Raw genomic sequence first — 16,487 nt, 5'->3', positions numbered from 1 at the left:
AACTCATGAGAGTGGTTCCACTGTAATACTAAGTCGCTGTTTTGAGCGGCTGCAGGCAAAATAATAAATCACATTTCAACATCTCAGCATTGATGAAGAAAAATTTATATATCATTTCTGCCATCTCGACATGATGACGAAGAACATGGGCAAGAAGTCTGGGTATTTACAGGGCTTACGACCTGCCATAGGCTGGTTTATTCGATCACTTCAAACACTGTTATATTTACCATTCTACACACGCACAGCCTGTACATTTAGAGGCTTGCCTGCAGGTAGGGTAGTAAAAATAAATGTGAAAAATATATCACAAACACCGGCCAATTGAAAATTAATCTTTCTTGAAATTATTTTGCACTTGGCGGGAATCGAACCCGCGACGCCAGTTTCGCAGTCGAGCGTCTACCCAACTACGCCACGGCGCCTGAATGTGAAAGAAGATAAAAATCAAAGCATCCCAGGGTTTACAACTTAGCATTTGGCTGGTTTAAGTGATAATTTTATACACTTTTGTAGCTTTCACCATGCCGCCCATTATTTATTATCAATTTTTGGAACTTGCATATAAGCAACCATCTCGAATACCTTTCTTAGGATGAATAAATCCCCTTTCCTCTATCTCGTCCCTATTCCAAGTATATTAAATTATATTTGTAAAATTTTGTAACTGGAATGGTACAAATAATTGTTTTTTGTCCTCACAAAAAAGTTACAATTCCAATAATGCACAAAAAATCCTTTGAATGCAAATCTGATCTGTTTACTGTGTTCTATCAAAATATTAATTAAAATTGCGAAAAAATGTCACCAATCCTGTGTTAAACCAATATGAAATCATTAAATCGCACCAAAACGTAAATATTTTACAAGCTAGAATTCCTGATTAAAAATCATTTAAAATGGAAATATAACATTTTGGTGAGGATCTCCACAAATTTATTCATGTAACTGTTCTGTAAAATTTTCAAATAAGTAAAAATAAAATAAATTAATCTAGCATCTGATCCAGAAGTAAAGTTAAATTTATCAAACACTGAGCAGTTGATAAGTTATCCATCCATTGTAATCGACCATTAGAGAATAAACAGTACAGGGAGGTCAGTAAACAGACACAGTTTTCACTATAGCCCGGATTTATTATCGCCGAGTGTAAAATGTGCTCGTAACTTTCGCAAAGAATGCGCCTCTGTGCCGTTATTTGAAATCGAGCCAAAATAATGGTCCGACATAATACCGTCTAATTTTTTCTATCCCGGGATTCCGAGTGTAAATCCACTCTGTCTATTCACGAACACTCGAGCACAATGCGACGGCTTACAAATCAAGTGTAATTCTGTATTCACAATTAATGCTCGTCTGCCAATCCTTTGTGTTCTAAATTGACGGCTGCAGCTAAAAATATTGAATTTCTGAAAGTTTTCCCGAGTGAGAAAATGTTCGATTTCACGAGAAATTTTATTTAAAAACTATTATATACATATATATACATATATATATATATATATATATATATATATATATATATATATATATATATATATATATATATATATATATATATATATATATATATATATATATATATATATATATATATATATATATATATATATATATATATATATATATATGTATATTTATATATATATATATATATATATATATATATATATATATATATATATATATATATATGTATATTTATATATATATATATATATATATATATATATATATATATATATATATATATATATATATATATATATATATATATATATATATATATATATATATATATATATATATATATATATATATATATATATATATATATATATATATATATATATATATATATATATATATATATATATATATATATATATATATATATATATATATATATATATATATATATATATATATATATATATATATATATATATATATATATATATATATATATATATATATATATATATATATATATATATATAGGGCACAGGGGTGTACCTTTCATGTACGCAGAAAAGCAGTGTCTATCCCAACTTACCCGCGTTACATATAAAAACGCAGCCAGTACCTACCCTACCTTAGAATCGGCGGATATGTGTGAAGAGATGCATGAATGTGGAAGAGGTGAAAAATGTTTGCAAGACAAATGATGTGGCGTGTTATTATCTCTGCCACCCCTGCGGAGAAGCGGCGTGACGGTTAGTTAGTTAAAAATTTCTTCATATCCATCATTCTGCTTATAGTATGAATATTTGTTTGGGCTTTGGTTTGGGCTTAGAATTTAAAATGTAATATTCCATTAATAAAATTTTATAGTTTCCTGTACTGCAAAACCTAACACTTAAAGTGGACTATTTTCATATTTGTATCTAGAGTTCTGTGTTCGATACAATATTCCCCTGTGTATACATTGTCGTCGATGAATTTCAATTTGAGTATAGTTCTGTTCCGGTTTCGTCGTTAGACTAATTCTGTGTTCGATGTAAGATTCCCTACTGCATATGAATTTATATTTGAATACAGTTTTCTGTTTGACATTTTCGTAATTTAAATTAAGAATTCTATGTTCGATATAAGATTCCCTATTCTATATGAATTTATATTTGAATACAGTTTTCCGTTTGACATTTTCGTAATTTAAATTAAGAATCCTGTGTTCGATGTAAGATTCCCTCGTGTTCGCATATGAATTTGAATTTGGAAACAGTTTGACGTTTGACATTTTCGTAATTTGAATTAAGAATTCTGTGTTTGATTCAACATTCCCTTGCGTATGTGTATTTCAGTTTAAATACAAATTTTCGTTTGGATTTTGACGATTGATTATTGTGTGAGTTCGATTCAAGATTCCGCGGTTTTGTTTCATTGCAAACTGAATAGTTCAAACTGGGAATTTGAAGTGAATTTGTACAAATGTCCACCCGAACGGGCACTACCGGTGTCGGGAGCGCCGGGACTAGAAGCCCTTTCGGGGCGTCCTCCGTGGCGACGAGCCAAAGGAAGCACAGGTCCAGGAGCACTGCCAGGTATGCAGATCTGGAGAAGCCCAAGAAGAAGAAGAACCTCAGTGGTGCCACCAGCCTAGTGGCCATCCCCAACACTATCAAGCTCAGCATGTTGAACAGCGGACTTCTCTCCTTCGGTAAGTCCACTAATTTAACCATACATATATGCCACATAGAGGTCTTCGTCAAAAAGTTACATTTCCAATATTGCACAAAAAATCTTTTAAATGTTAATCTGTTTTGTTTACTGTATTCTATCGAAATATTAATTACAGTTGCGACGAAACGTGACCAATCCTGTGTTAAGCCTACTTTCAAAATCCGCCAGATCCATGCAAGGCGATTTTACAAAAAATGCTAAATTCTCCGGGTAACATTTATGTTTAAAAAAAATCTATCTTTATAAAAAATATTATGAAATAGTGAATTTTTTAAACCATTTTTTAAAAATTCAGCATTAAAAAAACACGAGACACAAACCGATAATGACGTCATCTTAATTTTTGACCTTTCCCCGCTCTCTGATTGGCCAATATGGGTCAGAAGGCAAGTTTCATGAATTTAGCGAAATTTGAAATACAACGCTTTTTTTAAGTATTTTTTAGCAGGGTTTTCAAGTATAAAAATATTTTAAACGATAAAACCCACAATTGGCATTCCGATAGTATTTATTTAAAAATCTTATAAAATTGGATCTGGTGGATTTTGAAAGTACGCGACACAAATATAAAATCATTATATCTTACCAAAACGTAACAATTTTAGAAGCTAGAATTCCTGATTACTTAAAATCATTTATAATGGAAATTTAACGTTTTGGTGAGGACCTCCACATATATGTATACTCGTATATATACATATCCCTACTATATGGTGCCCCAGCAAAAACAACGATTGTAACACATTGAATATATATTTAAAATAAATCACGTTTTTTCGTAAATTATTGCACCAAACGGATAGTCCCGTTGTAAAAACTCACACGAAAACAGTTCCACATTGTAAGTAACAATATCTCTTCGTAAACCACATGTTCAGAAATTAATTCATACATTTATATTGTATATACACATACACTTATATTCTCAAGTAGCATGTTACAGAAACAGTTTCACATCGTAAGTAACAATATCTCTTCGTAAACCACATGTTCAGAAATTAACTCATACATTTATATTGGATATACACATACACTTATATTCTCAAGTAGCATGTTACAGAAACAGTTTCACATCGTAAGTAACAATAACTCTTCGTAAACCACATGCTCACATTTAGTCAAATATTTAGATTGAATTTTTACTTTTATTCTTAAGTAGCATGTTACGAAGACAGTTATATTTCTTCTTAAACCACGTGTTCAGAAATGTAGACACACATTTATATTGAAGTTTGACCTTTATTCTGAAGTTGTTTATTACGGAAACAGTTCCACATCGTAAGTAACAATATATATATCTTCGTAAACCACATTTAGTTGCAAATTTATATTGATGTTTTACTTTTATTCTCAAGCGGCATGTTACGAAAACAGTTTCACATCGTTAGTAACAACTTCTCTTCTTTAACCACGTGTTCAGAAATTTAAACACATTTATATTGAAGTTTTACCTTTATTCTGAAGTTGTTTATTACGGAAACAGTTTCACATCGTAAGTAACAATATATATCTTCGTAAACCACATTTAGTTGCAAATTTATATTGATGTTTTACTTTTATTCTCAAGTAGCATGTTACAGAAACAGTTTCACATCGTAAGTAATAATATTTCTTCTTAAACCACGTGTTCAGAAATTTAGACACACATTTATATTGAAGTTTTACCTTTATTCTGAAGTTGTTTATTACGGAAACAGTTCCACATCGTAAGTAACAATATATATCTTCGTAAACCACATTTAGTTGCAAATTTATATTGAAGTTTTACTTTTATTCTCAAGTAGCATGTTACAGAAACAGTTTCACATCGTAAATAATAATATTTCTTCTTAAACCACGTGTTCGGAAATTTAGACACACATTTATACTAAATTTAGACACACATTTATTTTACCTTTATTCTGAAGTTGTTTATTACGGAAACAGTTCCACATCGTAAGTAACAATATATATCTTCGTAAACCACATTTAGTTGCAAATTTATATTGAAGTTTTACTTTTATTCTCAAGTAGCATGTTACAGAAACAGTTTCATGTCGTAAGTAACAATATTTCTTCTTAAACCACGTGTTCAGAATTTAGAAACACATTTATATTGAAGTTTTACCTTTATTCTGAAGTTGTTTATTACGGAAACAGTTCCACATCGTAAGTGACAATATATATCTACGTAAACCACATTTAGTTGCAAATTTATATTGAAGTTTTACTTTTATTCTCAAGTAGCATGTTACGGAAACAGTTCCACATCGTAAGTAAATGTCTTTTTAAACCACACGTTCAGAAATTTAGACACTCATGTATATTGAAGTTTTACTTTATTACTAGGGAAGTAGCGTAATGGTTACTGTGACTCCTAACCTAACCACTTTCTAGTATTTGAAATACTTGATCATGCTTAATTTTCCTCGGTCTTCCTCTGCTATTATTTCCAACTAAATTCGCCTCAAATTTGTTTCACTGTTCTTTTCTCATTGTTCGTTATAAAAGTAGACTGTATGCAGTCATAATGAGATCACTCAGATGAATGTGCGGCGAAACGATGTATGAATGGTGATATTAGGAAAGAATGCAAGGATAAGTTAAGTATTAACGATAAAATAAAGAAAAATGTGTTATGATTTGGACAAAAAAATGTGATGCTAATGTAGGCGGTAATAACAGCAGAGGAATACCGAGGAAAACTTAGTAAGATCAACTATTTCAAATACTTGAATGTGGTCAGGTTTGGAGTCGAAAAAAACAGTGGGTACGAGTATGTATGAGGAGATTCATGAATGAAGAAGAGGCGAAGATTTTTGGCATAGAAAGTATGATGTGACGTTTTATTTTATCTGCCTACTTCTGCGGAAAGCGGCGTGATGCTTGGTTTATTAGTTAGTCATATATTTTTTTATCGACTTAAATGCTATTGCCAAGAAATTGAGGGATTTGATTGTTTGAATGTATCATTGGCTCCTTTCCGCGTATCAACGACTTTGTGGCAGCCCTGAATTATATTCCAATGATAACATCCGCTTGGCAGTGTATCCACCATCATAGAAATATGTACAGTCACGGACAAAAGTTCAAACCCATTTGTCTCGCGACATTTCCAAACATGTTTTTGAATTACCTAATGTCCAGGTGACTGCAACACCGCTTATCATGACCCCACTCAGGCTTCAACTTTTTAAGTTTCATAGCCTATGCCTACTCGTGAGTGGATTTACTCTTTATGTTTAAATTTACTATAATTTCATGTAATTCATGAGTGAAAATTCTAGGCAATAACACTAGCGTATTTCCAAACACATTTTCGCTAAGCTTTTTATACAGTTACCAAATTCTAAACTAAATAGTCTTTTAATTATAGATTTTGGTATTAACCCTTAATAACTAAATATTCGTCTGGCAGACTACGCAAATAAAAACGTGAAACTTAATAAAAAGTGTTTATTAAAAAATAGGAACTAGTTATGGCACGTAAGTTTGGTTTATTAGGAATGAATGTAAGAGACATTTAACGATAAATCACTTTTCCGCACAGCTACTACATATGTCAATATTGTGCGATCCACAAATAAAATTGCATATCCAAATATAGTTTAGATATCTAGGCTTAACTTGGTGGAATAACAAGATGAAAAAAAAAAAAAGTTTTCAGGCGTTTCTCAGGATATAAAAATAATCCAAGGTTCGGATCTTGCATACATCCAAATAAAAGGTCCCCTTCTTAACAAAAGTTTTCTCAATCAAACATAGATGGCTGTTCTGTACTCATATGTACTGTGTCGTCAGATTAATGATAAATCTAGGAGTTCCAAAAAAATAAGTAGAGTGGTTGTCAAGCGTGCTTCTTGACATCTGCTATCACTTTTTTGACGTATTTTTATTGATTTCGATTAAAAGGTTTAATTAGATTTTAAATATTTTTATTCATTCTCAAGTTATTGTGAAGATATAAAAAATAAAAATGTGGGCTTTCCATTTCATTTTCATTTGACCAGATTGAACCACAGTAATGCATGTTAAATTAATAAAAATATATCAAGTTTAAACAGGTCTTAATAAAACACTCATTTTATCATCCATTGATTACTTTGTGTAATACCACTTTTTTGGTAAAAAAAAGTGGTATTACACAAAGTAAACAATGGATGATAAGGAGAGTGCTTCATTACTATACCACAAAGTTATCAATGCTTTTAATATAAACAAAATATAGGTCTTCATAAATTTTATGAAATTCTGTGTAATATGTTCGACCGTCCAAATTTAAAACACGGTAAGGGACATTTTTTTTGCATTTTGGACTAAATAGAATCTACTTAGTCCAAAAATGCAAAAAAACATACCACATCCCTTACTGTGTTTTGAGTTTGGACAGCCGTGTTATTCAACGATGAGATTGGGTGTATGAAAGTTTAATATAATTTATGTTCATCAATGTTATCGTGTGATTTGAAACAAATTAGAAAAACGTGCTTTCATTTTTCTATTTAATCAGACTGAGCCACAGCGACGCGTGGATTTACTGAGCATACAGAAACCGAATCAATAATGTATTGCAGTATGGTAACATCGCTCACTCCTTTCAACAACGTCATAAATCAAAAAAACTTGATTTTTCAGAAGATCGTTTTTTAAAGTTTAAAAATATAATAAAATGTTTTAAAAATAAATATCTAGACACTTTTTTAACTTTTTACTGTGCAACAGGTCTTCTTAAGTAAAACCTGAATGTTTATTCTCCATTTGAAAAATATTTAGTATATTTAAAAAATAATTAAACAATACATTTTCTTCAAAATGCAAAAACAACACTATCTGCCCTGTAGCGGGTAAATATTAATATATTATTTCGAGAAATAAAAATACTTTGTGTTTTGATCCATTCACCTTTTTATTAACCAACTAGTTTCGGCAACAATCTGTTGCCCTCTTCAGGGTTTAATTTATGACATAAAGTTAACCAAAGACATAAATTAAAACAAAGTCATAAATTAAACCCTGAAGACGGCAACAGGTTGTTGCCGAAACTAGTTAGTTAATGAAAATTGGAGTGGATCAAAACACAAAGTACTTTTATTTCTCGAAATAATATATCAATATGATCCACAAAGTTCAATATTCAAAACAGGTAAATATTAAGTTAAAAATGTGCCGCTTTTGCTGGGATATAGTACATTTTCTGGACATTCCGAAAACATGCACAACAGAAAATTGACGATTTTTGATAAATGACGTTGTTGAAAGGAGTGAGCGACATGTCATACTTTGGTTAATGTTTCCTTTTTCCTAATCAGTTTATCTCGTTTTGATAACACCTGTGATAGACCAGTTGATGGGGAGTATATTTAAGTATTTTCGCCGTTCAATAAACCCGCCGGTCGGTTACAATTTTCTTTCATTCTTATTTTACCAGACTGAGCCAACCAAAATTACCGACATCATCAGACTAAACCCGATAGCTGGTAAAATAAAATTTATGTGAAAAAAACTATTCAGTTGTTATTTTTTTAATTATATAAAATGCAGTTTCACCAAGAAATTTCAGAACAAAATTTCAATCTAATTAAAATATTAAATAAAACACTTTTTTTTTACCACTTGAGTTTATTTATGACTACTAGTTTCAGAAGCTAAGCTTACATCTTCAGGTCAAAATAATAACTAAAACATTTAAAAAAAAACAGTTCTCTTATCTTCCTCATCTCCTTATTTATAGGAGGAGTTAATAATATATTGTTTCAAAATTCTTCACCTTTGCTGTCCATTTTTCCTTTATTTTCAAACTCCTTCCCTTGACTAACTCCCCCTACCCTTGACTTACCCCTCTCCATATGTATAGAAAACTTTTTTAATGATATATTAGTTTAGTTTAGATATGGAAGCTAAGCTTCAAAAACTAGTAGTCATAAATAAACTCAAATGGTAAAAAAACAAGTTTTTTATTTAATAATTTTAACTTTTCTTACCGCAAAGTAATGTCGAAACAATAAAAAAAATCAATTTAAATTTTAAAACCTTTTTTTTTCTTTCTGAGATTGGTTCGTTTTTTTTGTTCGCCAGTGTACATTTCCAAAATAGCAAGGATTGAAGCGATTTAATATGACGCACGCGCATTAACAGGTACACTAACGTACACAAGCTTCGAGACGTAACGGAACTGTATTTACTGAGAAGTTAAACAATTTAGGAATTCCTATGTAAATATTTTGCACAAAATAACGACTGAGGTGAGTCATCTATGAACTGGCGCGAGAAACTCGTTAAAAAGAGACTTTAAAAAAAATAAACATCAAGTACTTATTTTTTTTACTCAAAATAGTCTTAATGTGTTTTCCGACGATTTGATTAATTTAATTAAAAGTATCCAACATTTTCGACATCTCAACATACATGAAGAAGAATTTATATATTTTTTAAAACTCTTCTTCTTACCCTTCTCCGCACCCGATGGTGCATAGAGCACTGCATCATATAAACGCAGTGTCATCTTAATCGTTAATGCGTGAAGGAAAGGTGATCAGCCCTCCGCTTCAGGTACCAGTCCAGGATATTATTGAATAAATATCAGAGTGAAAATTATTATAACCATTATCCGCACCCAATGGTGCATAGGGCACTGCATCGAATTGACGCAGTGTTTTCTTGATCATTACTTACATGAAGGCAAGGTGATCACTCTTGCGCTTCAGGAACCAGTCCAGGGTAATATTAAATAAACATTACAGTGTAAAATCACAAATATTTTATTTTACCCCCCCTGGGAATCGAACCCGGGACCTCCAGCACGGTAGCTAAACACGCTGACCATTACACCACGGAGGCGGACTCAGAGTGAAAAACTCACTTATATTTATTTTAGCCCCCTGGGAATCGAACCCGAGACCTCTAGTGCGGAAGTCGAGCGTGCCGACCATGACACAACGGAGGCGAACAAATATAGTAACTAAAAAAGTTAAATTACAAATCCTAAAAAAAGTTAAAATGACAATAATCGATATTGTCATTTTTTTAAAAGGTTGAAAAATTAAGTCCTTAAGTTCAAAGGGAAGCCTGTCAAAGGCCTATTAGAAGTTGGAGAACTCCATTTTTCGTATTTCTGATTTATATGTCTTCGTTCTTACCCTCTGCTACCCTAATGCGATCCATTATATATCTTAGAAAAGATTTTCATCTTTCCCTCGCTGCGCGCATTTTTGAAGAAAATTTTATGCAAAACGGAGAAAAATATGTCTTCATTTTCGTGTTGGTTTATTAGTATTTATTTTACAGGAAAATTCTTAAAATTTACAAGAATATTGGTATCTTCTTCTTCCTAGCTCCATTGCAACTTATCGTCTTTGTAGACTGTTAGGGGTCAGTTCTCCTCGTCTTCTGGTTGTAGGTCCTTCTATTATATACGTCATCCAGGCCATGCTTTCGAATCATGTTATCTTTCTGCAGCATCCATGAATTGGTCTTCCTCTAGTTGTTTTTGAGGAGTAGGTAGGTCCTTCTATCATATACAACGTCATCTAGGCCATGCCTTCAATCACGTTATGTTTCTGCAGCATCCATGAATTTTCCCTCTAGATGTCTTTCGAGGAAGATCCATCGCGATTGCCTGGTTCACAATATGTTCAGGTTCTCTGCGTCCTATGTGCCCATACCATCTCAATTACCTTTCCTCTGCCTTACTATTGATGTATGTTACACATAGGCTTTCACGAATGTGTGAACTCTTTATTATGCTTATAACATTTTGAGTGTGTCCAAATACTTGTTCACAAATCTGGATTATCTGCACTCAGTAGTTATTTTTAACATTATTGACATCTCAATATAGATGAAGAAGAATATACGTCTATGCCTTTACAAGGATTAAAACCGTCATAGTCTCAGTTAAGTGATCACTTTACATACCGCTCACTCCTTTCAAGAACGTCATAAATCAAAAATCGTCAATTTTCAGTTGTGCATGTCTTCGGAATGCCCAGAAAATGTACTATATCCCAGCAAAAGAGGCATATTTTTAACTTAATATTTACCCGCTACAGGGCAGAAAGTGTTGTTTTTGCATTTTAAAGAAAAGGTATTGTTTAATTATTTTTCAAATGGAGAAAAAACCTTCAGGTTTTACCTAAAAAGATCTGTTGCACAGTAAAAATTTCAATAAGTGACTTGATATTTATTTTAATTACATTGTATTCTATTTTCAAACTTTAAAAACGTTCTACTGAAAAATCGAGTTTTTTGATTTATGACGTTCTTGAAGGAGTGAGCGATACGTGTAACATTAATCAATTCTATAAATTTTTGCTCCTTCTAGATGTTGATTCAACTAGTGAGTTCACAAGAGCCATCTGTATTGGAAAGTAACATTTATATAGATGAATGAGTTTAATAAATATTCGCAATAAAACGTTTCTTTTGTTTGTCACGTTCCTCTGTCGGATTGAATTTCTTTCTACGTGCGTTCGATAACAAAAATATGAAAATCTAATCAATATTCAAACACGTGTATCACGTGTTTCCTAATACAATACAAAGCGTCTCATATTGCTATCGTCATGAATGTTAGAAGCCAGCCATGTTGCCATTCTTTCAGTATCGTTCAAAATCGATTTCTGTGATTTTTCATTTATTCACGTAATATATTACATAAAACATATATATATATATATATATATATATATATATATATATATATATATATATATATATATATATATATATATACATATGTATATATTTATACATATATATATACATATATATATATATATATATATATATATATATATATATATATATATATATATATATATATATATATATATATATATATATATATATATATATATATATATATATATATATATATATATATATATATATATATATATATATATATATATATATATATATATATATATATATATATATATATATGTATATATATAAATATGTATATATATATATATATATATATATATATATATATATATATATATATATATATATATATATATATATACATATATATATATATATATACATATATATATATATATATATATATATATATACATATATATATATATATATATACATATATATATATATATATATATATATACATATATATATATATATATATATATACATATATATATATATATATATATACATATATATATATATATATATACATATATATATATATATATACATATATATATATATATATATATATATATATATATATATATATATATATATATATATATATATATGTATATACATATATATACATATATATATATATATATATATATATATATATATATATATATATATATATATACATATATATATATATATATACATATATATATATATATATATATATATATATATATATATATATATATATATATATATATATATATATGTTTAATAATAATGATATTGATAATTTCTACATGACCATTCTCTTATCCTCAAATAGTAAAATGGTCAATAAATGCAAATAGAGCAATGCATAAAGTCAACTGTTTTCTACATAGAACCCAAAAGCTTCTATTTCCATTGTTGAGTTAGATTATAATTGCATAATGAAGCGGCTAAAATTAATAAATCTTAGTGATAGAAGGGTAATTACTGATTCGGTCCTGTTATATAAAATTCTTAACAGCCCTGATCTCCTAGATCAAATCAAGCTTAGCGTGCGTCCAAGAGGTACTAGGCAAAAATCTGTATTCGCAGTATTTGTACATAATGCAAACTATGCCATGTTCTCTCCGATTCCGCGGCTTCACATGTTAGCCAATGCTTTTGATAGTATAGATTTATTTAATATTTTGTTATCCACCTTGAAGTCTGTACTTTCTCAGCATTTCTTCTCCATGTTATAATGGATAAATTTAAACGTTTTGATTCACTCTCTCTTGCTGCTCGCTGATAGTGTGTGAAGGAGACGGGTATTTACCAGTGCTTACTATTTGTTATTTTACTTTATGTTTAAGACTTTTTGTTTCTCTATGAGTGTATTCATTAGTGTATTTTTATATAAAAAAAAACTAACTAACAACACGCCGCTTCCCCGCAGGGATAGGCAGAGAAAATAGAACGCCACACCACTCTGTCTATGCAAACATTCTTCGCCTCTTCCACGTTCATGCATCTCCTCATACATACCCGCCGATTGTTACGACTCCTAACCTGACCACTTTCAAGTATTTGGCATACCTGATCGTGCCATGTTTTTCTCGGTCTTTCTCTGCTTCTTTTCCCAATAACATTTGCCTCATAAATGTATTTCACCGTTCTTTCCTCACAAATTTTTATATTAGGTACTGTATATATGTATTATGTTAAAGGCTTTATGTTATTGTCCGCCTCCGTAGTGTAATGGTCAGCATGCTCGGCTACTGTTCTGGAGGTCCCGGGTTCGATTCCCAGGGGGTTTAATAAATATAAGTGATTTTTTCACTCTAATATTTATTCAATATTACACTTGACTGGTACCTGAAGTGGAGGGCTGATCACCTTTCCTTCATGTGTAATCGATCGAGGTAACACTGCGTTTATATGAAGCAGTGCCCTATGCACCATTGGGGTGGGGTAAGGGATTTATTTTATTATTATGTTAAAGGCTTTAGCCGTTCAATATCTCATCAGCATTATCTCCCCACTAATTTCTAACAGACATCAAAAGGTACAAGCCTAGATCGTTCACACTAGTCTGTTTTTTTTTGGTTGGTTGGAAGATATTGCTTATATTGAATATATAGCAATAAGCCCGCCAATGTACACACATATCATACAAAAGTTCAAATAAAAAAATAATAATAATAATAAAATTTCTAACGCACGAAGGTCACATATATTTTTATTATTAAATGTACGACATGACACTCGTTTTCCCCATTTTCACATCCATATAACTTTTATCTTCCCCTGTATTATGTAACTGATACATTGTAGTATAACTTGATATATTATGACATATCATCTTACATGGTGTTTTTAACGGTATCCAACAGGACTCCTTCATTCGTTCGTTGTCTTCAAAACCTCTTTATTGGTACGTTTCTTGCCCGTCTACAAAGAAATAATCTTTTTCTAAAATAAATAATTATCTACCATCATGCCACTTCTCCGCAGGGGTAGGCAGAGAGAAAAGAACGCCACATCAATCTGTTTTTACAAACAATCTTTACCTCTTCTATTTTCATCCATCTCCTCATACATACCGATCGATTATTGGGACTTTTGATCTGACCACTTACAATTCATATTATTTTTGACATCTCATCAAAGATGAAGAAGAATATGGAAGTCTGGGCACGAAGACGGGCATAGGCTGGTTCAAGCGATCGCTTTACATTCGTGTAATATTCACCAAATCTACCCATTATTGACAACCACACTACTCAAATTCTCGGAAGTTCTATATATTTCAACCAATTTTGAAACATTATTCTTGAATCACTAAAACTTCACTAGAGACATCTATTGGTAAGATGAAAAGAATTTTTTTTTTTACTGAGCAGAAACTCTTTTATTAGTATGCGAGGTCCGAATCCTGGATTTTAATCACACACATGAGAAACGCCAGAAAATATCATTTTCGTTTTTATTATTTATGCTTATAATTTGACCAGATAATTTATTGAAAACATTTTGAGTGTGTCCACATACTTGTTGACAAAATTTGGATTATCTCCAATCAAAGGAGTTACTATCATATTATTTTTGACATCTCATCAAAGGTCAGGAAGAATATGGAAATCTGGGCACTTTGGTGAGATGTCAAAAATGATATGAAAGTAACTCCTGTAATTGGAGATAATCCAGATTTTGTGAACAAGTATTTGGACACACTCAAAATGTTGCACTTACAATGATTTGAAATACTTGATCTGCCAAGTTTTCCTTGGTTTTTCTCTGCTTCTGTTACCAAGCACATTCGTCTCATAAATTTGTTTTACTGATCTTTTTTCACTCATTCGATCCACATATGCAAACCATCACAACACACCTTTCTTAATTGTATCGATAATGCATATCTCAGCCTTGCATTATTTCCTTTTATCACCATTCGAACATCTATCATACATGGGGCATACGAAGAGATCGCATTCCAACTGCGTACAGTCAGTCTACTTTCATCGTTCTTATTCCAAATCTGTGGTTCACTTCTATACATAAGGGTTGAAACCATAACTCCATTGTGCACTGCCAGTTTAGCTTTCGTTGAAGGGTTTTTATTTGCTTTAACAGATTTCAATGCGCCATTCACACAGTGTCCAACATTCTCTCTTCTTTCTATATCATTATCAATATGTTCATCAAAGAAGCATTAATTCACTTCTGCAATAAAATGGATAAGGTAAGAACTCAACAAAATATTCGAACCCGGACAGCATTAAATATAAACTATGTTGGCCCATTCGTTAAAACAAGTTATGCGCAAAAAACCTTTTCATTCCTTGCGCCAAAGATTTTTAATTTGCTGCCCGTAATTATTAAGAATTCCAGTAGTGATCATGTCTTTAAGAACAGTGTCCGTCGATGGTTGCTTCTCGTTGGAAGGGACAAGGTAGAAAGTAGAGAGTTAATTAAAGTCCAGGTATAATTATTTTATTGTAAAACTTTTATACTGTAAACTGTTAATGTTTTTATTATTTGTAAAGTATATAATCTAATAATTAAAAAAACAAATAAAAATTGTATTAACATGTAAAACATCACAGGCCATGCCCAAAGAGCCGTAAACATATAGTAAAAAAAATTTATGTACCTATGATATAAATAAACTAAAATGTATATATATATATATATATATATATATATATATATATATATATATATATATATATATATATATATATATATATATATATATATATATATATATATATATATATATATATATATATATATATATATATATATATATATATATATATATATATATATATATATATATATATATATATAATATATATATATATTAATAAAAATATTCCCATCATTATAAAACATATTTTTTTAACATACAAAATCATCTGTCTGTTCGGAAATTCTTCAATATTTTTCCAGTAATACTCAAAATTTACTATTGTTTATTTTTACCGTACTCAAGTAGTTGTTTTCTTTTGTTGACTTAGTATGAAGACAGGCCTTTTCTGCAATGGCCTGTCTTCATACTAAGTCAGAAGAGTAAGTTTCGAAATGAAGATCGTGATGTGATTCCTCAATATTCTGAGGGATTATGTAGGTATCAACTATCACAGGAATCACAAACCTTTCATACTTAATTTATT

General features: G+C 30.4%; 1 protein-coding gene across 1 annotated transcript in view; it reads left to right on the top strand.

The window, feature by feature from the left end:
- Positions 1–2,631: 2,631 nt before the first annotated feature.
- Positions 2,632–16,487, top strand: part of LOC148300412 (receptor-type tyrosine-protein phosphatase T-like) — a gene marked incomplete at its 3' end in the record, with an annotated part of 214,519 nt that continues 200,663 nt past the window's right edge. The window contains exon 1 of the mRNA XM_088274836.1: positions 2,632–3,160. Coding sequence (XP_088130962.1) covers positions 2,932–3,160 — 229 coding nt within the window. The remainder of the gene's footprint in view (positions 3,161–16,487) is intronic.

Source organism: Brachycentrus maculatus, unplaced genomic scaffold (assembly GCF_059751285.1).
Source record: "Brachycentrus maculatus isolate JH-2025_06_01 unplaced genomic scaffold, ASM5975128v1 h1tg000721l, whole genome shotgun sequence".
NCBI lineage: Eukaryota > Metazoa > Arthropoda > Insecta > Trichoptera > Brachycentridae > Brachycentrus > Brachycentrus maculatus.
The sequence above is the reverse complement of the archived record's forward strand: the minus strand, read 5'-3'. Positions and strand labels throughout refer to the sequence as shown.